This window comes from Dendrobates tinctorius, unplaced genomic scaffold (genome assembly GCF_039654945.1).
Source record: "Dendrobates tinctorius isolate UK_male_01 unplaced genomic scaffold, ASM3965494v1 ptg000063l, whole genome shotgun sequence".
Classification (NCBI taxonomy): domain Eukaryota; kingdom Metazoa; phylum Chordata; class Amphibia; order Anura; family Dendrobatidae; genus Dendrobates; species Dendrobates tinctorius.
In genome coordinates, this window is record NW_027361731.1 from 13,842,569 (window position 1) to 13,867,580 (window position 25,012).

Genomic DNA, 25,012 nt, shown 5'->3' on the forward strand with positions numbered 1-25,012 from the left:
CCAGCACCTACCTCCACCCGCAGAGCCGCACTCCACATAGAGAATAATGGAGCCTCCAGCACCGACCTCCACCCACAGAGCCACACTCCACATAGAGAATAATGGAGCCTCCAGCACCTACCTCCACCCGCAGAGCCGCACTCCACATAGAGAATAATGGAGCCTCCTGCACCGACCTCCACCCACAGAGCCACACTCCACATAGAGAATAATGGAGCCTCCGGCACCGACCTCCACCCGCAGAGCCGCACACCACATAGAGAATAATGGAGCCTCCAGCACTGACCTCCACTCGCAGAGCCGCACTCCACATAGAGAATAATGGAGCCTCCAGCACCGACCTCCACCCGCACTCCACATAGAGAATAATGGAGCCTCCAGCACCGACCTCCACCCGCAGAGCCGCACTCCACATAGAGAATAATGGAGCCTCCAGCACTGACCTCCACCCGCAGAGCCGCACTCCACATAGAGAATAATGGAGCCTCCAGCACCGACCTCCACCCGCAGAGCCGCACTCTACATAGAGAATAATGGAGCCTCCAGCACCGACCTCCACCCGCAGAGCCGCACTCCACATAGAGAATAATGGAGCCTCCAGCACCGACCTCCACCCGCAGAGCCGCACTCTACATAGAGAATAATGGAGCCTCCGGCACCTACCTCCACCCGCAGAGCCGCACTCCACATAGAGAATAATGGAGCCTCCAGCACCGACCTCCACCCGCAGAGCCGCACTCTACATAGAGAATAATGGAGCCTCCGGCACCTACCTCCACCCGCAGAGCCGCACTCCACATAGAGAATAATGGAGCCTCCAGCACCGACCTCCACCCGCAGAGCCGCACTCTACATAGAGAATAATGGAGCCTCCAGCACCGACCTCCACCCGCAGAGCCGCACTCCACATAGAGAATAATGGAGCCTCCAGCACCGACCTCCACCCGCAGAGCCGCACTCTACATAGAGAATAATGGAGCCTCCGGCACCTACCTCCACCCGCAGAGCCGCACTCCACATAGAGAATAATGGAGCCTCCAGCACCGACCTCCACCCGCAGAGCCGCACTCTACATAGAGAATAATGGAGCCTCCGGCACCTACCTCCACATAGAGAATAATGGAGCCTCCAGCACCGACCTCCACCCGCAGAGCCGCACTCTACATAGAGAATAATGGAGCCTCCAGCACCGACCTCCACCCGCAGAGCCGCACTCCACATAGAGAATAATGGAGCCTCCAGCACCGACCTCCACCCGCAGAGCCGCACTCTACATAGAGAATAATGGAGCCTCCAGCACCGACCTCCACCCGCAGAGCCGCACTCCACATAGAGAATAATGGAGCCTCCGGCACCTACCTCCACCCGCAGAGCCGCACTCCACATAGAGAATAATGCAGCCTCCAGCACCGACCTCCACCCGCAGAGCCGCACTCCACATAGAGAATAATGGAGCCTCCGGCACCTACCTCCACCCGCAGAGCCGCACTCCACATAGAGAATAATGCAGCCTCCAGCACCTACCTCCACCCGCAGAGCCGCACTCCACATAGAGAATAATGGAGCCTCCAGCACTGACCTCCACCCACAGAGCCACACTCCACATAGAAAATAATGGAGCCTCCAGCACCGACCTCCACCCGCAGAGCCGCACTCCACATAGAGAATAATGGAGCCTCCAGCACTGACCTCCACCCGCAGAGCCGCACTCCACATAGAGAATAATGGAGCCTCCGGCACCTACCTCCACCCGCAGAGCCGCACTCCACATAGAGAATAATGGAGCCTCCAGCACTGACCTCCACCCGCAGAGCCGCACTCCACATAGAGAATAATGGAGCCTCCGGCACCGACCTCCACCCGCAGAGCCGCACTCCACATAGAGAATAATGGAGCCTCCAGCACCTACCTCCACCCGCAGAGCCGCACTCCACATAGAGAATAATGGAGCCTCCAGCACCTACCTCCACCCGCACTCCACATAGAGAATAATGGAGCCTCCAGCACCGACCTCCACCCGCAGAGCCGCACTCCACATAGAGAATAATGGAGCCTCCAGCACCTACCTCCACCCGCAGAGCCGCACTCCACATAGAGAATAATGGAGCCTCCAGCACCTACCTCCACCCGCACTCCACATAGAGAATAATGGAGCCTCCAGCACCGACCTCCACCCGCAGAGCCGCACTCCACATAGAGAATAATGGAGCCTCCAGCACCTACCTCCACCCGCAGAGCCGCACTCCACATAGAGAATAATGGAGCCTCCAGCACCGACCTCCACCCGCAGAGCCACACTCCACATAGAGAATAATGCAGCCTCCAGCACCGACCTCCACCCGCAGAGCCGCACTCCACATAGAGAATAATGGAGCCTCCAGCACTGACCTTCACCCGCAGAGCCGCACTCCACATATATGGCTGCTCTGTGCGCACAGGACCTGTGATGAGGTCACAGGAGGGGAGGAGTCAGGGGTCACATGATCAGGGCCCTCAGTGTGTGCAGGACTCTGCTGTGCTGGTTGTCATGGTGCTGGATGAGGGCAAGTTTATTTGTGGGGTCAGGAGGGGTTTACAGTGTGGATGTAGTAGAGCCGCGTGTGTGCGAGGTGTATGGAGCAGAGCTGTGTGTCACTATACATACAGTTGTGCTGAAAAGTTTACATACCCCGGCAGAATTTTTGCTTTCTCGGCCTTTTTTCAGAGAATATGAATGGTGTGAAGAAACCAGATTGTATCTTAATTTTCCAGACAACCATGTTTTTATAAACCCACAAGAATTGACTTTTTATCTGTTTATTGGCTTGTGGATTTAAGTGTTTATGTCTGGTGGGTCAATGAGACAGACTTTCATACCATTTATCATACTGTGTAAGGGGTGCTTCACACTCAGCGATCTCGCTGTGTGTGGCACGCATCAGTGACCCGCTATTTACCTTGGATACCAGCGTCCTTGCTGGTCCTGATGGCCGGTGAGTCTGCCTGTTTGAGAGCTTTACCAGCGATCATGTAGCGACGCACCAGCAATCTTGACCAGGTCTTATCGTTGTCAGGATCGCTGGTGCGTCGTTTAGTGTAACGGGACCCTTAGTCTGTAATAGTCACTTGTACATAGTGTATGTTTATCTGTGCTGATATGCTAATTGTGTATTTATTATTATTTATTTATATAGCGCCATTAATTCCATGGTGCTGTACATGAGAACGAGGGTTACATACAAAGTTATAGATATCATTAGCAGAAAACAAATTTACAATGACGGACTGGTACAGAGGCGAGGGGACCCTGTCCTTGCTGACTTACATTCTACGGGATAGCGGGGAAGAGACAGAAGGTCGGGGGTGCAGCAGCTCTGGCGGTGATGAGGCGGCAGAATGGATATTGCAGTCTGTAAGCTTTCCTGAAGAGATGGGTTTTCAGGTTCCGTTTGAAGGATCCGAGGGTGGTGAATAATCGGACGTGTTGAGCCATGGAATTCCAGAGGATTTCGGAATTGTTAACAATTGTGCTTTGAGAATTTCATTTTTCAAGATTTCCCATCCTTCCTGGACATTTTTGTCTTTAAGGATATCCAGCCATTGGATCCCTCCAATTCTCTTTCTGAATCCCTTAAAATCTGCCTTTCTGAAATCTAACCTTGACGTCTGAGTCTTCACAGGTCTTCCGCCTCTAGTTATCCAAAATTCTAAAATAGCATGGTCGCTACCTCCTAGGGTCCCAGCCACTTTTACCTCTTCAACCATTTCCTCCCTGTTTATAAGGATTAGATCCAAGGTAGCAGTTCCCCTTGTTTTCTCCCCTACCTTTTGGAAGATAAAGTTGTCAGCAAGAGAGGATAAGAATTTCCTTGACCTGTTAGTTTTGCCTGAGAGAGATTCCCAACAAATGTCTGGATAGTTGAAATCTCCCATGACAACTATGTCATATTTTTTGGAGAACTTGGCCATTTGATGCATAAAGAGTTCATCCATATCTTCAGCTTGCACAGGCGGCCTGTAGTAAATGCCTACAATGGTGTCCTTTCCATTGTTCTGTCCTTGTATTCTTACCCAAACAGTTTCCACAGAACTCCCAGTCTCTGAAGCTTCAATCTCTGTGCAGATATATGCGTTTCTAACATACAATGCGACACCCCCTCCTCGTTTATCAAGTCTGTTTCTTGCAAATAAGTTGTATCCTTCTAGCCTTGTATTCCAATCATGTGTATTGTCCCACCAAGTTTCAGTGATTCCAATGACATCATATTTCTTTTCCTGCATTAGTAGTTCTAATTTTCCATGGCCATCCACTGGTAGGATGGAAGAGAAGACCACCTGCGCTCCCAGTTCTTTCACTTTCTTGTTTTCAAAGTCACTGCAGATGGTTTCCAGGTCGTTTCTTGCTGTTTAATTTGTCCCCACATGTAGTAGCAGGAATGGGTAGTCATCTGTAGGTCTGAAGAGTCCTGATATCCGTTCAGATACTTTTTTAATCGACCGGCTGGGAGAAGGCCCAGGATTGGGGATCCCCCTTAAGGAGGGACATAATGATTCCCACCCGTTGTTCCTCACTCCCTGATGAACGAGGATGGAGCCTGAAGCATAACTTGCAGGCCTCCTGGAAAACCAAGAATTTATCGCTCCCTCCAGAAAACCTGTCAGGGAGGGATATCTTGGGTTCTGACTGAGCCTGCACCTGAAGCAAGGCCCCAAACCCCACCAACTTCTGCAGCTGCTGCACCACCTCACCACGCAGCACCCTAAGCTCATCAGTGAGGGGCTGAAGCAGCTGGGTAGAGACCTGTATATGGGTCAAGGCTCACCAGGAAAAAATGGGTAAGGGTTGGTGATGAAGTCACGTAGTGACTTGTCCTGTGTGACACGACCAGCAGGTCGGTAACTAGAAAGACAAGACAAACAAGGGAACACCGGGGACACAGTTACAACGGTAGGCCCTACAATAGGGAACAGGGACGTGGACACCTCCTGCACTCTCCTGAGGCTGTGTCCCTGAACACTCCTCACGTTCCCTATACAGGCTTTTCACCTGTCGCTGACCAGGATAGCTGAATCCCTCATTAGCCCTGCACCTATCCCTTACTAGGGATCTGGCTAGTGCGGACACTGGTCCCACTGCTGTACTAATATAACATTAGGGAAAATAACGAACAGGCAAAACAAACAACTTAGCTTTCTCTGTTGCCAATGCTCCTTAGGCAACAAAGTAAGTCACCCGGATACAGTTTCCAACTGAACAGCTGAAACACCAAAGCTCTTGATGATCTGCAAAGCACTGCTCCCAATAGCTGCTCTCTCCTCCAAGGTTGGTTAGGAAATGACCAGTATCACCAACAGTGATTCAGAGCACCTGACACCCTTTTATAGGAAGGAGGGGAGGGTTAATACCTGCTGGCTAATTTACACACCGGGGGCAACCCATTAGCAGCAACCAAGGTTGTAATGACCCCAGCGGCCACGGGGGGTAAAAACTAACATTAAGCCAGAGGCTTGAAGGAAAAAAAAAAAAGGTTATATGTGAGCCCAGATCTGCCACAGATCCAAACATGGCTTGTGACAGTTAGTGGTTGGGTAAAGTCATTTATAGTCAGACTACTGTGTTTTCTCTTTTTATGTTCAATCTATTTTATTAAACCTTTTTCAAACACAGACTATATTATATGAAAACTGATAATATGTAGAATCATAAAAAAATATCTAGTATACAAAATGAGAATACAACCTTTTAACAGTAAGTCAAACATACCATGGCAGACAATAACAGTAACCATATAGCGAACGCCAACAAGGTATTCAAGAGAGGAAGTATCCTCTATAGTAAGGCCGGTGTCACACGAGCGTATAATAAGGACGAGTGCTAGGCGATAAAAAAATACCAATGATAATCTATGGGGAGGCTCCCATCATCCGATTTTTTTCTCGCCCGTTTTCTACGTGTGAGTGAAATAGCAGCATGCTGTGATTGTACACGTATCTCAGCTGATACACGCCAATGCAAGTCTATGGATGCGATAAAATAACGGATTACACACGGACCATGCGCGTGACTTAAAAGAAATACGCAGGCATTGGCCACGTGATAGGAAATTGCCTCAGCCTTTAATCAGGAAGTTTTGGCATGCTACTTAGCATGGGAAGTTCTGGAACAAGGAACTAGCACGCCTCCATGGAGTACAGCAAGATGGCCAGGCAAAGTAATGTTGAGTGTTGTGAGTTCACTTTCCCCTTCACCACTCAGGCCCGATGAACTCCCTCTGCTGGTTAAGAAAGGTAGTGAGCCTGATTATCAAACATCTGAGACTAATGATGATGACTGGCTGAGTGGAGTTACTGACTGGATATAAGGCTGCCGACGCCCTTCTGCCCTGCGGGTGATTTCTCTGTGGGATTCTTGGAGACCAGTCTGAATTCCTGCTCTTCTAAAGCTAAGTTTTCTGCTATGCCTTTTGCATTTTTGCTTTGACTTTGTTTTGCTTTGTTTTTCTGGATTTCTGCTATTCCCTGCTGGGTGAGCTGAATTCCTTTAGCTCTGTCTTCAGAAAATACGTGAGTGCTGATTTAGTTTTTGAAGCCTAGCTGCTTCAGGGCCTTTTTCCATTTCAGCTTGCTGGCTTTGTCTTTTATAGGGTTTTGGCAGATTGCAGACAGCAGCTTTCCTATCCTGTCCTATTTTTAGTTAGCTTGGGCCCCATTGTTTGCTCAGCCTATCTTTCTATCTGTGTGAGTGTTTTTTCATCTTGCTTCACCGTCATTATATGTTGGGGGCTGCCTTTTACTTTGGGGTCTGCTCTGGGGCAGTTTAGATTTCCTTTTCTGTCTTTAGGCTATTTAGTTCTCCGGCTGTGATCGAGGGGTCTAGGGCACCGTAGGAACCCCCCACGGCTACTGCTAGTTGTGTTGTTAGGTTCAGGGGTCTGCAATCTGATAGTTGCCAACTTCTCTGGTTTTCTGGACATAGCTTCTATTTTTGTGTCTGCCTCCTACGGTAACTCTCTCCATAACAGTTGAGCTACTGATTGTTCTTGTACAGGAGACCCCACAACTTTGGGTTGTATGTGATGCACATTATGCCGACCGTGCTCGCAAAGATGACTCATGGAAATGTATCTGCAGGCAAATTTTTCCAAACTATGCCAAAAGTACACCTGAGGTTCAGCAGGAAATGAGTAAGTACTACCCTAAAAATACAAACCCAAAGCACGTTTTTTACCTTAATGCACACATGAAGCTAACAGGATCCTATGTGATGTTCTGCTTGCTAGCCTGCATGTTTGTCATTTTACACTTGTGAATTAGCATGCCACAGCAGCCTTTAAGCTACATTTCACTATGCTTATACTGTGATCCTAATGTCAAAAATGGGTTGGATGTGATGTCACTAGACGGTGGCGGAGCTGCCGTGACCAGTTCCGCAGAAAGCTGCAGAATCGGGCCAGGAGTGGGTCAGAGAGACCCCAAAAGCGGAAATACATATATTACAACCGCTTGAATTTTCTTGCACGAATTATGGATGTCTGTCAGTAAGTGCATGCTTCAAATCACCACACATTTGCCAAGTTGCCTTTAAGGGAATCTGTCACCCTATTTTTGGCCTATCAGCTGCCGGCATTGACAAAAGGGGCTTATCTACAGCATTCTGTAATGCTGTAGATAAGCCTCCGATGTAACCTGAAAGATAAGAAAAACACATTAGATTATTCTCACCGGAGGGGGCGGTCCAGTTCGGACGTCATCGTATGAAGATGGGAGGCTCCTCTCCGTACACCTCGTACACACACGGCTCTGCTCCGTACACCTTGTACACACACGGCTCCGCTCCATACACCTCATACACACATGGCTCCATACACCTTGTGCTCATGCGGCTCCGCTCCATACACTTCATACACACGTGGCTCCGCTCCGTACACATCGTATTGAACTACCTGTCCTACACTGCAAATGATGATGGGGAAGAGGCCTATGCCTAGAGTCTGGCTCGCTATCTCCGCACAATCCCCCGAGAAGTCAGGCTGCGGGCCAGAGGTGCTCTCCAAATCGTAATAGATGCATGCACCCCACCCAACAACCCAACTCAGATCTTGGCTTATCTTGAAAGATAACACAACTAATCCCACAAACGAATTGTGGGAAGAAGAGGAGATCCCAAATAATAAAAAACAATTTTATTAATACAAAATACATAAAAAAATACATAAAAAAAGCCAAAATGCCGTAGGGGACACCACAATTACATACACAGGCAATAACAATAGGAGACCAAGGTATAATAAACACATTATTGATCCATAATCCACATATTTAAGATATATATAATATCAGTCTAAGAATCAATAATAAATAGTATCCACTGACATCTCTAATTCAAACCCTAACAGTCTCAAACCAGTATAAATCCCCCTATATGCGGTAAAGTATAACAGAAATTAAAATTATACTTCCCCCATCTCCCTCTAAACTCATAATGACAACCAGTGCTGATGGAGTCAATACAACAGTCGCTCCACAATAGAAGACGGCGTGTAATGTAAAATAAAAAGAACCGCAGTATTTCACACAAAAAAACTAATAAATAGAGGGTATAATTACCGGGCGTCCCCCAGAAGAAGCAGGAGCGAAACGCGCGTTGGGGTGTGGGGACACCACGCATATCACCACCGTTATCTTGGTAATTATACCCTCTATTTATTAGTTTTTTTGTGTGAAATACTGCGGTTCTTTTTATTTTACATTACACGCCGTCTTCTATTGTGGAGCGACTGTTGTATTGACTCCATCAGCACTGGTTGTCATTATGAGTTTAGAGGGAGATGGGGGAAGTATAATTTTAATTTCTGTTATACTTTACCGCATATAGGGGGATTTATACTGGTTTGAGACTGTTAGGGTTTGAATTAGAGATGTCAGTGGATACTATTTATTATTGATTCTTAGACTGATATTATATATATCTTAAATATGTGGATTATGGATCAATAATGTATTTAATATACCTTGGTCTCCTATTGTTATTGCCTGTGTATGTAATTGTGGTGTCCCCTACGGCATTTTGGCTTTTTTATGTATTTTTTTATGTATTTTGTATTAATAAAATTGTTTTTTATTATTTGGGATCTCTTCTTCTTCCCACAGTTCATTTGTGGGATTAGTTGTGTTACTGTTATGAAGTGCCCCTTTATATAGGACATTGGTTGAATTATCTTGAAAGATAGCAACTTTTACGGTCAAACTGTCTCCAAATGTCTGTGCCACCAGAGGATAACACAAGATCTGAAAGTGATCCCCCTTCCACACGTAGTCAATCCCCACAACTACCTCAAGGTGTTATCCAACACCACTCACAACATGGGCATGTATATCCACCTGCAGTACATCACCAGTATGGTCACTTGCCCATACCCAATGGAGGAGAGTGGCCACTACATGGGTATGGTCGACATGGACATTCTGGGGTGTATCCGCACATGGGCCATTACCCTTGATTATGTCCCAGACAGTACCAGCATGTTCCACCACAAGTACCTTCCATGCTCCATCATGCTGCCTCAGCCACCACTCAGCATCATGGCCAATTAGGCCAACAAAGTACCAAAAGCACTCAGGCTGCTGCTCCTCCATCTCCACCACCTACATATATAAATTTGTGAATTTTTTTTGTTCTTTTGTTTATAATTTTTTTGTAATCTTTATCTTATTACGGTTTGCTTTTGTCAAACTTTGTTTCTGGCCGGCAATACAGGCCATATTTGCCATATGACGTTAATATGGTATGTTATCTCCTAAAGTTTATGCAAGCAAAAAGCGTAAAGTCAATATGGGTTTCTTGGATTATTTTTATTGGAGGCATATTATATTTTAGGGGAAAAAAAGGGAAAAATTAACATAATTTTATGCTTAACACACACACACTCACCAAAAAAAATCATAACATAGACAATGCATTCTCTTGCCAAGGAGTATCCCTCCAGCGAAACAAAGTGATTAGTAAGCAGGCTCCTTGCATCTTCTCGCCCAACTACTTGCACCAGTGACCCATTTCCGTCACATCTCCTCCAGTCCCTTTCCCCTGCTGTCACCCCTCACCTAACTAAAATATTTAACCTCTCTCTCTCTTCTGGTATTTTTCCCTCCTCATTTAAGCATGCCATCATACATCCACTACTTAAAAAATCATCCCTCGACCAAAACTGTGTCGCTAACTATAGACTTGTCTCTAATCTTCCCTTCATCTCTAAACTCCTGGAACGTCTGGTCCACTCCCGTCTTATCCGCTATCTCTCAGAAAACTCTGTTCTCAACCCTCTCCAATCCGGTTTCCGCTCTCTGCACTCCACTGAAAACTGCACTCACTAAAGTCTCTAATGATCTGCTAACAGCTAAATCAAATGGTCATTACTCCATGCTAATTCTCTTGGATCTCTCTGCAGCATTCGACACTGTGGATCATCAGCTCCTCCTCACTATGCTCCGTTCCATTGGCCTCAAGGACACCGTTCTCTCCTGGTTCTCCTCCTATCTCTCTGACCGCTCCTTTACTGTATCTTTTGTCGGTTCCTCCTCCTCTCACCTTCCCCTTACTGTTGGGGTCCCCCAAGGATCGGTTCTAGGCCCCCTCCTCTTCTCCTTGTACACTGCCCCTATTGGTCAAACAATCAGTAGATTTGGTTTCCAGTACCATCTCTATGCTGATGACACCCAATTATACGCTTCTTCTCCCGACATCATGCCAGCCTTTCTAGAAAACACCGGCGATTGTCTAAACGCTGTGTCTAACATGTCCTCGCTATATCTGAAACTGAACCTGTCAAAGACTGAACTCCTGGTGTTTCCTCCCTCTACTAATGTACCTATACACGACATTGCTATTTCTGTGTGTGGCTCCACTATTACTCCCCAGCAACAGGCCCGCTGTCTTGGGGTCATACTTGATTCCGAGCTTTCCTTTGCCCCCCACATTCGATCACTGGCTCGCTCTTGTCATCTGCACCTCAAAAACATTTCTAGAATTCGACCTTTTCTTACTTTTGACTCTGCAAAAACTCTTACTGTTTCTCTTATTCATTCTCGTCTGGACTATTGTAACTCTCTTCTAATCGGTCTCCCTCTTACCAAACTCTCCCCTCTCCAATCTGTCTTGAATGCTGCAGCCAGGATCATATTCCTCACCAATCGTTACACCAATGCCTCTACCTTGTGCCAGTCATTACACTGGCTACCCATCCACTCCAGAATTCAATATAAACTTATTACCCTCACCCACAAAGCCCTCCATGGCTCAGCACCACCCTACATCTCCTCCCTTGTTTCAGTTTACCACCCTACCCGCGCCCTCCGTTCTGCTGATGACCTGAGGTTAGCATCCTCAATAGTCAGAACCTCCCACTCCCGTCTCCAAGACTTTACACGTGCCGCGCCTATTCTTTGGAATGCACTTCCCAAGTCAATACGATTAGTCCCCAATCCCCACAATTTTAAGCATGCCCTGAAAACGCATTTATTCAGACTGGCCTACCGCCGCCACACATTAACCTAATCTATCCCTGTGTGGCACAGCCAAAAGTTTTACCATAACCAGGTTCCCCGCATCATGTTCCCACATGCTTTATGCATCCATTAGCCCTCTGTGTCTGTACTGTTACACACTTAACATTATGGCTGGTCCATACAATCAGGGCAACTGTTACCACCCACCTTTCGTGTCTACCTCTTTCCTCATAGACTGTAAGCTTGCGAGCAGGGCCCTCTTTCCTCTTGGTATTTGTTATAATCTACTGTATGTGATTATTGTTATGCTGTAATGTCTATTGTCTGTACAAATCCCCTCTGAAATGTAAAGTGCTGCGGAATATGTCGGCGCTATAAAAATAAAATTTATTATTATTATATTATTATTATTAGTGAAGACATCCCACACTTTAAGTCCAGATGGTGGCCGGCGTGGTTGATGTCCATTTGGAGTAGGCCCGACATTATTACATCTGCAACATCATAAGCTTCATTTGCAAGGCAGTCATGTTTTCGGGTAAAGTTGTGTAGTACCACACATGCTTTTATCACTTGATTAATATTTTGTTCGCTGACTTGGATTGCAGACTGAAGAACCTGCCATTTGGCCGTGAGAAAGCCAAAGGCACACTCCACGAGGCGGCGTGCACGGGATAGGCGGAAATTCTGTGCCGGTGGTCCAGGGTTCGCCGTGGATAGAGCCTCATGAGGTTCCTGGTTAACTGAAAAGCCTCATCACCAACCGTCACATAAGGCACTGGTTCGAGATTAGACCCTGGTAGCTAACGTGGGGGTGGGAGGTCCAACTGATTACTGCGCATACGCTGACCCATAATCGAGGAATTAAAGACTTTGGAGTCTCCTGTTCTGTCATAGGCCCCAGTATCTATAATTGTAAACATGTATGCCCTGTCGACCAGGGCCAACAGCAATACCGAAAAATATTCTTTGTAATTATAATATTGTGAGCCAGAGTTGGGCGGCTTACGTACACGGATGTGCTTCCCATCCAGTGCCTCTATATAGTTAGGAAACTGGCACGGGCTATACGCAGCCAGTCTTGTTGTTTTGGCTCAGGTAATACCACTTAATGCAGTCTGTCATGATCCATTTTTTGGATCTGTGTCAGATCTGGATTTCCTCACATTTAAACCTTTTTCTCTTTTCGCCCATCGGGTATTAAATTTGAGTTTTTGCCCCCGGTGGCCACCGGGGTTACTGCATGGAAACTGCATATGATTAATTATTTATGCAGGTGGTGACTTCTCCCCCTCCTTCCTATAAAAGGAGTTCAGGCGCTGGAAATCACTGTTGGTTACACTTGCTCTTGGGAGACCAACCAATCTGGAGCTCAGTCAGAGCTCTGGTGTATAGCTTCAGGTGGAAGCTGAATTCGGGTGCCATACTCTGTTGCTGGGAGCAATAGCAACAGAGCAAAGATAAGTTACTTTAGTAGTTGATTTAACCCTTAGGTGTCGGGTTATTTCCTTTCGTGTGCTATTTGGTGCTGTATAGTTTTTTCCTTGTCACATCCCCTGGGGAGGGGGTTGGGGTTTAGCACAGGGCTTAACAGGAGACAGGGACAAGTCGGGAACTTGGGCTTCACTACCTTCAAGTGTACCCCCAAGTTAAGGAAAGTCAGGGCACCTCCTTAGCCCGAGGGACAGTTCAGGGGCCCAGGTTCCCCTACTCCTGTTATTTCCCTTCTGCCCCGTGACTTAGTCTTGACCAAATTTCAGAGAAGGTAGAGCGGACAATGCCTGAAATGAACTGGTGGATTTACCGAGTAAGAACTCAAGGTGTAGGGCCGCATAGGACAGCCCAGTGGACAGAAAGCTAGAGGCCAAAAAAAATTAGGGTTTAAACAAAACCCAACATTAAGGTTGGTAACATACCGTCATGTCAGTAGAAGATGCTCCTCTGCCGAAATAGACTTGCGCATCACGGTGTCCTTGTATGTGATCCCAGGGTGCACAGTCTCGAGAAGAATATCAAATGTGGCCAGGCTCATCCGACAATATTGATAGAACTTGTCTGGATGGCTGCGTAGGGAAGCATACAGATGGTGAAAATGGCCTTTTGTCACCCGTTGTCTCAAAAGTGGATGGACCCACATTCTTCTCCGCCTCCTCGGATCAACAATCACTGAGTAAGGCTCCCCGAAACGCTGGGACAATCCAGTGTAAAAGAACCTGCTCAGTGGTGTTAAAGATTAGCCTGTATGACATCTTGCACACAAGTCAGCTCTAGAAACACAACAGCAAACTAGGAGGAGGAGGGGACTTGTTAGTCAACCAATAAATAGCCTTAAACATTAATTAAAAATTATTTTCAGGCCAGAAATCATTAATTTGCTCATTTTGCATGAGTGCGATAAAATCACGCCATACAGATGTCACACGGATCCTTAGATGCAAGGAAATTGCATCATCGCATTTTACACGGATTACATACGGATCAACATACTAAAAACAGTTGTGCGATTATCGCATTACAACATTGGACCGATTTTTTACACGTTGTTTGTGACTCCGGCCTTATGCAGAGGAAAGACATAGGATAAAAAAAGAGGGAAAGAAAGACAAGAAAAAAGAAAAAGGGTTATGGATAAAGGGGTCCTTAAAATCATATATATAGTAGTGCGCAAATTCTTATGTAACTGAAAAAGTCAGCGGAACAAATTATGGAAATCAGGTGAGTCCTGAAACAAAATCCATCCACTCCAAATCCTTCTAAATTTATTGTTTGTTCCATTGCAGTCTGCAGACAGCTCCTCCATTCTACACCGATTGACCATTTCCTTATACCAGTCAGTGGGGTTTGTAAGTTTCCAAAACCGTGGGACTACCATTCATGCTGCTGTTAGACAAAACCGAAGAATATCTCTCTTCTGAGTCCCTATTGAAGAAGGTAAAATTGACAGAAGAGCTATTTGAGGGGATCTTGCTACACGGTTTCCTGTGATTCGTTGATAATTGTCGAAAACCTTCTCCCAGAATGGCTTGATCTTAGAGCATTCCCACCAAATGTGAATCATGGAGCCCACCTCCCTCACGCATCTCCAACAAACCCCTGAAACTGCTGGATACATTGCACGTAGTTTAGAAGGGTAATGATACCATCTCATAAGTATTTTATAGTCCTTCTCTTGTGCAATCCAAGCTCTAGCAAGTTTATGAGTGAAGAGAAATCCCCTTTCCCATTCCTCAGGAGACAAGCTTAACCCCAAATCTCTCGCTGAAATGTTAACTTCTCCGCTTCACCCTCTCTGCTCAATCCCTCATAAATCACAGATATAGCATGTGAAGGCTTATTTTCCTCTACGAACAATTTCTCAAAAAAAGGTGAAGTTTGAAATCGAAATTATCAAAATTATGTGTCACTAGGAAGGATAGTAATTGCAAGTATTCAAACCACCTAATTTTCTCATCTGGAAACTGAGCCTGTATAGAGACAAAAGAAGGCAACTCCCCGTCTTCTAGCACCTGAAACAATCGCGTATCCTCCACTGCGCTCCGACCGAGAAAAGATCCGCGCAAGTATCCAGGGAGAAAGGATGGATTGAAAAACATTGATGTAAGTGGGCTAATATTCCTATCTGGGAACCCCTTCTTTCTCAGAGTGTGCCATATTTTAAGGGTGTCTCTAGTTAAATTGCAATTGACAATAGTCAATGATTCCCCAGAACATCACAGCAGACGTCTTAAAGGGACATTTAAACCCTCCTGTTCCACCCCCACCCATTGTTTAGCATCAGCCTGTAAGTACCAGTCTAGAATCCTAAGTAATACAGTAGCCTGGATGTACCTACTAAAATTGGGAAGACCAGCACCACCTACAGATTTAGGTCAAGAAAGGGTCTGTATGCTCATGCGAGGTTTGAGTTTACTCCATATGAATTTGGTTAAAGCTGATCTTAATTTACAGAAGAAACTATGGGGGGGGGGAATCAGTACTGTTTTGAGTATGTATAAGAACTCGGGTAAAATGTCCATTTTGATAGCATTCATAATTCCAAACCAGGATAGTTTAAATTGACTATAATTCGCTAGGTCTCTGTATGTTCTGCTTAATAATGTTTGATAGTTAATCTCGAACAATTTATTAGGATCAGAAGGGTCTACGACCCCTAGATATTTCAGTGACTCTCCTTGCCATTTAAATGGAAATTTATTCATGATTTGAAGGATCTCATTCTGAGGAAGGGATATATTTAAGGCTTCTGATTTGGAGTGTTTTCTCTTTTTAAGTAATAATGACAACCCAAAACATCCAAATGACCCTCCCTGATCAAAAGTTCATATCCCATTTCTTAATGCCATTTATTGCCCCCTCTACCATCAATGACAGCTTGAAGTCTTTTGTGGAAGTTGTGGATAAGGTTCTTTATTTTCTCAGATGGTAAAACTGACCACTCTTCTTGGCAAAAAGCCTCCAGTTCCTGTAAATTCCTGGGCTGTCTAGCATGAACTGCATGCTTGAGATCTCCCCAGAGTAACTCAATGATATTGAGGTCAGGAGACTGAGATGGTCGCTCCATAATCTTCACTTTGTTCTGCTGTAGTCAATGACAGGTCGACTTGGCCTTGTGTTTTGGATCCTTGTCATGTTGGAACGTCCAAGTAAGTCCCATGCGCAGCTTCCGAGCTAATGATTGCAAATTTGCCTCCAGTATTTGCCGATAACATGCTGCATTCATCTTTCCTTCAACTTTGACCAAGTTTCCTGTGCATTTGTAGCTTAAACATCTCCAAAACATCAGTGATCCACCTCTGTGCTTTACAGTAGGAATGGTGTTCCTTTCATCATAGGCCTTGTTGACCTCTCTCCAAATGTTATGTTTATGATTGTGGCCAAAAAGTTAAATTTTGTTCTCATCACTCCAAATTACCTTGTTCCAGAAGTTTTGAGGCTTCTCTCTGTGCTGTTTTGCATATTGTAGGTGAGATACTTTGTGGCATTTGCACATTATTGGCTTTCTTATGGCGACTCAACCATGCAGCCCATTTTTCTTCAAGTGCCTCCTTATTGTGCATCTTGAGGGTATGTGCACACGGTGCGGATTCTGCTGCGGATCCGCAGCAGATTTAGGTGCGTTGTACAGTACCATTGTTTTCTATGGTAAACTGGAAACCGCTGTGCACATGCTGCGGATTTTTCCGCGCGGTTTTGCTGCGGTTTACAATCCGCAGCATGTCAATTCTTTTGTGCAGAAACGCTGCGGTTTCACACCTCATCCATTATGAGGTGCAAAACCGCAGATAAACTGCAGGACTTTAGTCCTGCGCTGCGGTTTTTACTACAAAATCCGCAGAGCCAAAAAACTCCGTGTGCACATAGCGTCAAGCAGCCACACCGCTAGTTTTCAGTGAGTTCTGTATTTCAGCTGATGTTATTTGTGGGTTTTTCTTTGCATCCCGAACAATTTTCCTGTCAGTTGTGGACGACATTTTTGTTTTTTTCTACCTGACCGTGGTACTGTTTTTACAGAGCCCCTGATTTTCCAGTTGTTAATCACAGTTTGAATGCTGCTGACTGGCATTATCAATTCCCTGGATATCTTTTTGTATCCCTTTCCTGTTTTATACAGATCAATTACCTTTTCCCGTAGATCGGTTGACAATTCTTTTGCTTTCCCCGTGACTCACAATCCAGAAACATCAGTGGCTGGATGAAAGATGCAAGAGTCTGTGTGGATCCAAGAAACTCACTCAGCTTTTATGCACACACACTGATTACAAGCAAACAGATCACAGATGAGGATGTTACCTTTAGTAGCCATTCAAACCCATGTGTGCCAACTTCTGTGCATGTTATCAGGCCAAAATCACCAGGGTATGTAAACTTTTGATCAGGGTCATTTGGAAGTTTTGGGTTGTCAGAATTTAAAAAGAGAAAAGACAGTAGTTTGATAATAAATGGCTTCACCCAAACATTAACCATGAGTGGAGAAAAAGTTTTGGTGCTATCATTCATATTCTCTGACCAAAGGCCAAGAAAGCAAAAATTCTGCCGGGTTATGTAAACTTTTGAAAACAACTGTACATACACATTTTTTACAGTAAAGTCTAAATTATTTACATAGGAAACCATATCAGGTTTTGTACATTGTTGATTAAAACCGACATAATGATGACACATGGACAGAATACTAAAAAAAAAACCAGTAGGGATGAAAATAGTCCATGTTTTCTAGATGGAAAATGGCTCGTCTGAACCGTGCTTTAAAGGAGTTGTCCGGCTGTCGTTGCGCAGACTGTAGGCTGTCAGGATTTCCCAGTATTGATTAGGACTGGGCTACAACTAAATGGCGCCCGGCTCTGCCACAGCTATGGCAGCCACAGAATAGGAGATGAGCTCGGACGCCTTCCGCAATCCCATGTGACCTGAGGTTTCTGTATTTGCAGTGAGGGTTGAAGTCAAACACCAGCAAATAAAAATGGCAGCCACCATAGGTTGTATATACTTATGACACCTTTCATGCAGGCTTATAGGAAAGTTGCATCTTTATAATTTCATCATTATTGCCTTGTTAGTAGTTCATCTATTACATCATCTATTTAGTCTATTGAGCCCTCAGCATTCTATAATTTTAGTGCGACCAATCAAAAACGCCACCTCAGCTCCGATGATGTAATCCTAATTACAGCTGCATCATCTACTTTATATGCTCTACTTTATGCTCTCTGTGTAAGGTATACAGTTTTAGGATTCCTAACGTTTTAGGGTTACTCAATAACTGCCAGAGATAGAGGTGCCATGCGCCAACTGACTGAGTACCGCGCACGTGCAGAGCAGGCAGAGCCAAGTACCGGACAGACTATTGCGTCCTTCCCTGCCACTTGCTTCACGGCCATTCATGTTTGACTCGGGGAGGGCGGTGGCCTTGTTTGCTTCGGCCTCACGTATTCATGGACTAGGGGCTCAGCGGAAGGTACTGAACACCGACCGCTGCCACCAGAAGACAGACCATTGTGTAAAGGACCTCCCTTTGGACTTCGTTTCAGCCGTTGCCAACACTGCAAATCCCTGTGGGATCATCTGCCGTGGAGGAGCATAAAGGACACGATAAGTTCTTTCTAAAAAGACTGTTTTTATTCTGCAGTTATTGTTCTGCACATTTCCCTATTAACCATTTGTCTCCCTGTGAGGAGTTAATCTCTTGTTAAATTAAACTGTTAAATTTGTTAACCCTTGCTCTGCCTTCTGTCACTGCATCCCGCAACCTGCTAACAGGACCACCTAAGAGAGGGTGTCCACCCATCAAGGACAGGAAACCTACCAAAAAAAACAGTAAGAAACAGGAAAACAAAAATCTGCTCTTTGAACCAAAGAGAAGAACCATATGCAGTGGACACATACAGATTCCTTGGGATTTCAGGCTGGCTTATGCATTTCCCCGTTGATGTTGATTCCAGCAGTCCTGAGGAAGGAGAGAGAAGGGTCATCCTCATTGCTCCTTTTTGGCCCAAGAGGCCATGGTTCTCATGGATGAGTAAGATGTCCTTATCAGACCCCTGGATTCTCCTGGATATTTTGGGTCTCCTTAGGCAGGGTCCAGTGTCACATCCTCAGAAATCAGGTCTGTATTTGATGGTCTGGATTTTGAGAGGGCTCTATTAATACAAAAAGGTCTCTCCACGACCTTAGTCGCTACCCTGCTGCAGAGTAGGAGGCTGGTAATGACTAGAATATACAGTAGGATATGGGCTAAATTCTTAGCTTGTTCAGGACAGTCTGTGGGGGGGCAGGGTCCCAATTAAAGCTATATTGGAATTTCTTCAAAGGGGTATGGAGATAGGCCTAGCCACTAGCACCCTTAAGGTGCAGGTTTCTGCCTTGGCAGCACTATATAATTATAACCTGGCAGCGAATAGATGGACAGTTAGGTTCATTAAAGCATGTCATAGGTCAAGACCAATGCCAGCACCAAAGATGCCTCCTTGGGACTTAAATCTAGTTCTTGAGGCATTGACAAGATCTCCCTTTGAGCCCTTGAATTAACTACCGGCTAAAAAACTAACGCTAAAAACCGTGATATTAGGTGACCTAACATTAACCCGCAGGGTCAGTGATTTACAGGCTCTATTACTCACCCATTCATGCAGATATCGGATGGCAGGGTTATTCGGAGGCCAGATCCAGCATATCTTCCGAAGGTAGCCTCAAAGTTTCATTGAAGCCAGGAGATAGTTCTTCCCTCCTTTTTTAGAAACCCAAAAAATGCGGAAGAGCGCAGGCTTCACTCATTAGATATTAGGAGAGCCTTGGTACAATACTTGGAGATGTTGAAACAATGGAGGAAGAGTGAGTCCTTATTCATGTCATTTCAGGGAATCAGGAAAGCTCTTAATGTTACAAGGGGTACTATAGCTAGATGGACTAGGGACGCCATTAACCTGTCATACACCTCTAGTAATATGAGAAACTGAGGGCATTCCACCAGGGCCATGGTGACCTCCTGGGCTGAAAAGCCAGAGGTGTCGATAGACAGAATATGTAAGGCGGCTACATGGTACTTCCCTTCAACCTTCTATAAAAAATACCGCCTTAAGCTGTCTTCCTCTCATGACCTATCGTTTGAGAGAAAGGTGTTACAAGCAGTGATCCCTCTCCCTAAGGTGCTTTGATCTATATAAATCTCTCCGGAGGTGCTGCTGTAAGATGATAGACTATATTACTGCTATTCCTTTTCTCTCTTATACAGTATGTCCCGGTACCATATGCCCTAGTGTATCATAAGTCAATGCATACTTGTTGCTATATAATGGTACTGCTATGTATATCTTGTGTAATAATATTTAGTATCGTATTTATGTTTATTATAGGGAAACCGTAATGCCGATTGTTGGCGACTAGACGGGGGCAATCTAGTGTACTTAATTATCCCCTTAGTGACCGGGCCAATTTTTTAAATTCTGACCAATATCACTTTATGTGGTCATAACTCTGGAATGCTTCAACAAATCCCAGTGATTTTGAGACTGTTTTTTCGCGGCACATTATAATTTATGATAATAGTAAATTTAGATTGATATGTTTTGTGTTTATTTATAAAAGTATCAGAAACTTGACAAAAATGTAAAAAAAATTGCAGTTTTCAAACTTTGAATGATTATCCCTTTAATCCAGATTGTCATACCACAGAAAAACATGAATAAACAACATTTCCCACATGTCGGCTTTACATCAGCACAGTTTTTTAAACTGTAATTTATTTTGTTAGCCTTTTAGGAGGTTTAAAAATGTAGCAGCAATTTTTCATTTTTTCAAGGAAATTTACAAAATGTATTATTTTGAGGGACCTATCCAGGTTTGAAGTGACTTTGGGGGTGCTATATATTGGAAAACCCCAAACGTGATACCATTTTAAAAACAGCACCTCCTGCCACATTGAAAACCGCTGTAAGGTAGTTTATTAACCCTTCAGGTGATTTTTAGGAATTAATGCAAAGTGGTATAGCCGGAATGAAAAAGTGTTTGTTTACCACCTAAATGTCGCTAACTTCTGAACTGGCCGCTGTAGCCGGGAGACTCTAAGGCCTCTATTTGGCCATGAACAGCTATGGCAAACATCAGGACCACACAATCATGATCTCGGTGTGTCAATTAGATTAAAGTGCAAGCCCCCACAATCTTTTAACCATTTATTTGATGTAGTCACTTTTGACAGTAGCAACTAAGGGGTTAAACAGATATGGACGGTGTCAACACCGATAATTTGTGATACGGCAAGTTGACAGATATAGTGGACAGCCGAAAACTGCTGGATTGTCACCTTTATGGGGATGATATTCTCTTATATCTCAGGTCAGTATATACATATTGCGGTCTTGAAGAGGTTATAGTAAAACCTTAAAACCTCATTACCTCCTCAGTTACCTCCTACTTTTAAAACCAGTACCTAGACATTTCAAAGCAGCACATGATTGTGATGCCACGTTTCTTACGGTCATTGGAATAGATCGGGTACGCATTGATCAGCGAGGAGGTAACTAGAGGAAGAGTCTCGCCCAATTAGAGGCTTGTTGGATCTCTAGGATTGGGTCAGTCCAACCTAATGGCCTTAATGAGGTTTTAAGCTTTGCCCCTTTTCTTTAGCTAGGTATGCTTTGTTTTTTAATTATTCCTTACAGTTTTCTTCTTGTATACTTAGATGTGATACGGTGGTGTTTGCTTTTCATCTGCTGGGAAATCTTGAGGACCCTCCTTTTGAGGAATTTCAGATGACCTTGATCCTAATGAGGAAGATGAATTTCTGTCCGTACCCATGGAATTGACTATGGTCTGAATGATGAATATTATACTGCAGTTTATATACATCATATTGACATGTGTTATACATTTATATACACTTTTTTGTTATATGAATTAATGTCATTTTCTCACTATATTCATATTTATAATAATTGCACTAATAATATATTTTTAATTTTATTAATGATCTAAATTTTATGCACTTTCACTTTAAACGTTTATTATTTTCTTTTTATTTACTCTTGTTTATACTAATCTTCTGATTCACTTTTAATATATTATATATATATATATATATATATATATATATATATACACTCACTGGCCACTTTATTAGGTACACCTGTCCAACTGTGTGTTAAGACTTAATTTCTAATCAGCCAATCACATGGCGGCAACTCAGTGCATTTAGGCATGTAGACATGGTCAAGACAATCTCCTGCAGTTCAAACCGAGCATCAGTATGGGGAAGAAAGGTGATTTGAGTGCCTTTGAACGTGTCATGATTGTTGGTGCCAGAAGGGCTGGTCTGAGAATTTCAGAAACTGCTGATCTACTGGGATTTTCACGCACAACCATCTCTAGGGTTTACAGAGAATGGTCCGAAAAAGAAAAAAAATCCAGTGAGCGGCAGTTCTGTGGGCGGAAATGCCTTGTTGATGCCAGAGGTCAGAGGAGAATGGGCATACTGGTTCGAGCTGATAGAAAGGCAACAGTGACTCAAATTGCCACCCGTTACAACCAAGGTAGGCAGAAGAGCATCTCTGAACGCACAGTGCGTCGAACTTTGAGGCAGATGGGCTACAGCAGCAGAAGACCACACTGGGTACCACTCCTCTCAGCTAAGAACAGGAAACTGAGGCTACAATTTGCACAAGCTCATCGAAATTGGACAGTAGAAGATTGGAAAAACGTTGCCTGGTCTGATGAGTCTCGATTTCTGCTGCGACATTCGGATGGTAGGGTCAGAATTTGGCGTAAACAACATGAAAGCATGGATCCATCCTGCCTTGTATCAACGGTTCAGGCTGGTGGTGGTGGTGTCATGGTGTGGGGAATTTTTTCTGGGCACTCTTTGGGCCCCTTGGTACCAATTGAGCATCGTTGCAACGCCACAGCCTACCTGAGTATTGTTGCTGACCATGTCCATCCCTTTATGACCACAATGTACCCAACATCTGATGGCTACTTTCAGCAGGATAATGCGCCATGTCATAAAGCTCGAATCATCTCAGATTGGTTTCTTGAACATGACAATGAGTTTACTGTACTCAAATGGCCTCCTCAGTCACCAGATCTCAATCCAATAGAGCATCTTTGGGATGTGGTGGAACGGGAGATTCGCATCAGGGATGTGCAGCCGACAAATCTGCGCCAACTGTGTGATGCCATCATGTCAATATGGTCCAAAATCTCTGAGGAATGCTTCCAGCACCTTGTTGAATCTCTGCCACGAAGAATTGAGGCAGTTCTGAAGGCAAAAGGGGGTCCAACCCCTTACTAGCATGGTGTACCTAATAAAGTGGCCAGTGAGTGTATATATATATACAGTATATATCAAATACTTATGATTTTTTATGTAATTAATGTTTATGATTACACACAATTCTAGATGTATTTAATTCTGTTACATGATTGATATATTGGCACATGCCTGTGGTAATAGTATGCACTTTAGCATTTACACCTGCGTGTGTACTGATATCTGGCAGCAAATGGCAGTATATAGGGTCCTGTATCATACTTTGAGCGGTGCTTCCTGCTTGGTGTTACCTTAGGCAAGTTTCACACTAGCGCTTTTGAGCGCAGCGACGGCCTGCGCACGGCCACCGCTAAGCCCCGCCCCTGCCGCGCCTCCGCCGGTAGCTCCGCCTACCGGCGCATGACGCTGCATGCGTCCTGCGTCCCCTATCTTTATCACTGGGGGCGCAGGCCGTGCGCAGTATGCGTTTGGCGGCGCATGCGTCCTTTTGCGTCGCTGCGCTCAAAAGCGCTAGTGTGAAACTAGCCTTAGGCTATGTACACACGTATGCGGAAAATTTCTGCATGAAAACCGGACTCCTTCCCAGAAGCCGCGCGTTTTCTGCTCGGCTTTTTTTCGGAGCAGTCCCAGTCTCATAGAAAATAGCTAGAAATGCGGATTTTTCCGTGCAATTAATGAGCATGCTGCATTTTTTTCCGCAATGCGTTTTTTTCGTGGCAAAAAATGCATCAATATGCACAAAAAGTGTGGAATTCATTAAAATGAATGGGATGCTTCTTTTAAGCATTTTTTAAGCGTTTTATTTGGTAAAATCGTGAAAAAAACACGTGTGCACATACCCTTAGTGACGAGTCTTTCCTGACTCAGTCTCCACTCTCCCATCCTGACGCGTCGGATGAGGGCGTGGACCAGAGTCATGTGACGCTGACCGGCGGTGACATCACACAGGTCCTGCGGGCGGAAGCGCCGCTACACAACCGCTGTCCCCACTGATTAATACGTTAGTATATAAGAACCACTAACTGGCACCCTCACACACTTCCCAAGAGAAAAGGCTAATGCGAAACGCGCGCCGGGGTTCTTCTATGCTGCTGCAACTTCCCTCCTATGGTTAGTTCACCACTTCAGCACCTTCTGATACCATTTCACTGTGTTTTAGGTACAAATCCCAGCTGCCATATTTGCTAGTAGCTATCTGTGCACTGCACTTTATTGGCATGTCGATTGCTAATATTAATTGAATAGATATCTGGTAATTGACCTCTACCTAATATATTGGCATCGCTTACAATTGACTTGGTTTACCAAGTTACAATCTTTATGCTAAATGTCCATTGGTATCTGCTGCTGTTGTAACCTATTTGACATGTACACCTTGATTGATTTATTAATTTACTTGCTACTATATAATTTATTATTTATGTAAGGCATATTTCCTACAATTATTTCTTGTATATTTATTCATACATTTATTTTTTTGGGAAGCAAGTGTTCTTTTTAAATCAGTTTTTTCTCATGTATAATTTTTTTAAAAAAAATTTTTTGGGTGAATTATCCATAGCACTAGCTATTGTAAACATTTTTGGGAGCTTTGTTGCTTTTGTGTTAATCGTGTCCCCGCAATTTTTAAACTTTTCAATGTTTCTTCTAATTTGATTCAATTAAAATGATCTATTTTATGGTATATGCTTCCTTATTCTTTTTGATTGGTATATAGGTATATATATGTTGGGAGGGCCATTTTTCTAGGCCTTTCTCGTTTGAGTTTAT

The 25,012-nt window shown here is 44.5% G+C and overlaps 3 protein-coding genes across 4 annotated transcripts in view; 1 reads left to right on the forward strand and 2 right to left on the reverse strand.

Annotated features, from left to right (window-relative positions):
* The window catches only part of LOC141094265 (uncharacterized), a 34,665-nt gene extending 32,258 nt beyond the window's left edge, over nucleotides 1–2,407 (reverse strand). The window contains exon 1 of the mRNA XM_073580090.1: nucleotides 2,334–2,407. Coding sequence (XP_073436191.1) covers nucleotides 2,334–2,360 — 27 coding nt within the window. The 5' untranslated portion in view covers nucleotides 2,361–2,407. The remainder of the gene's footprint in view (nucleotides 1–2,333) is intronic.
* LOC141094192 (uncharacterized) overlaps nucleotides 1–25,012 on the reverse strand; it is a 580,189-nt gene that overhangs the window by 452,362 nt on the left and 102,815 nt on the right. The window lies entirely within an intron of this gene.
* The window catches only part of LOC141094286 (uncharacterized), a 1,055,204-nt gene that overhangs the window by 271,437 nt on the left and 758,755 nt on the right, over nucleotides 1–25,012 (forward strand). The window lies entirely within an intron of this gene.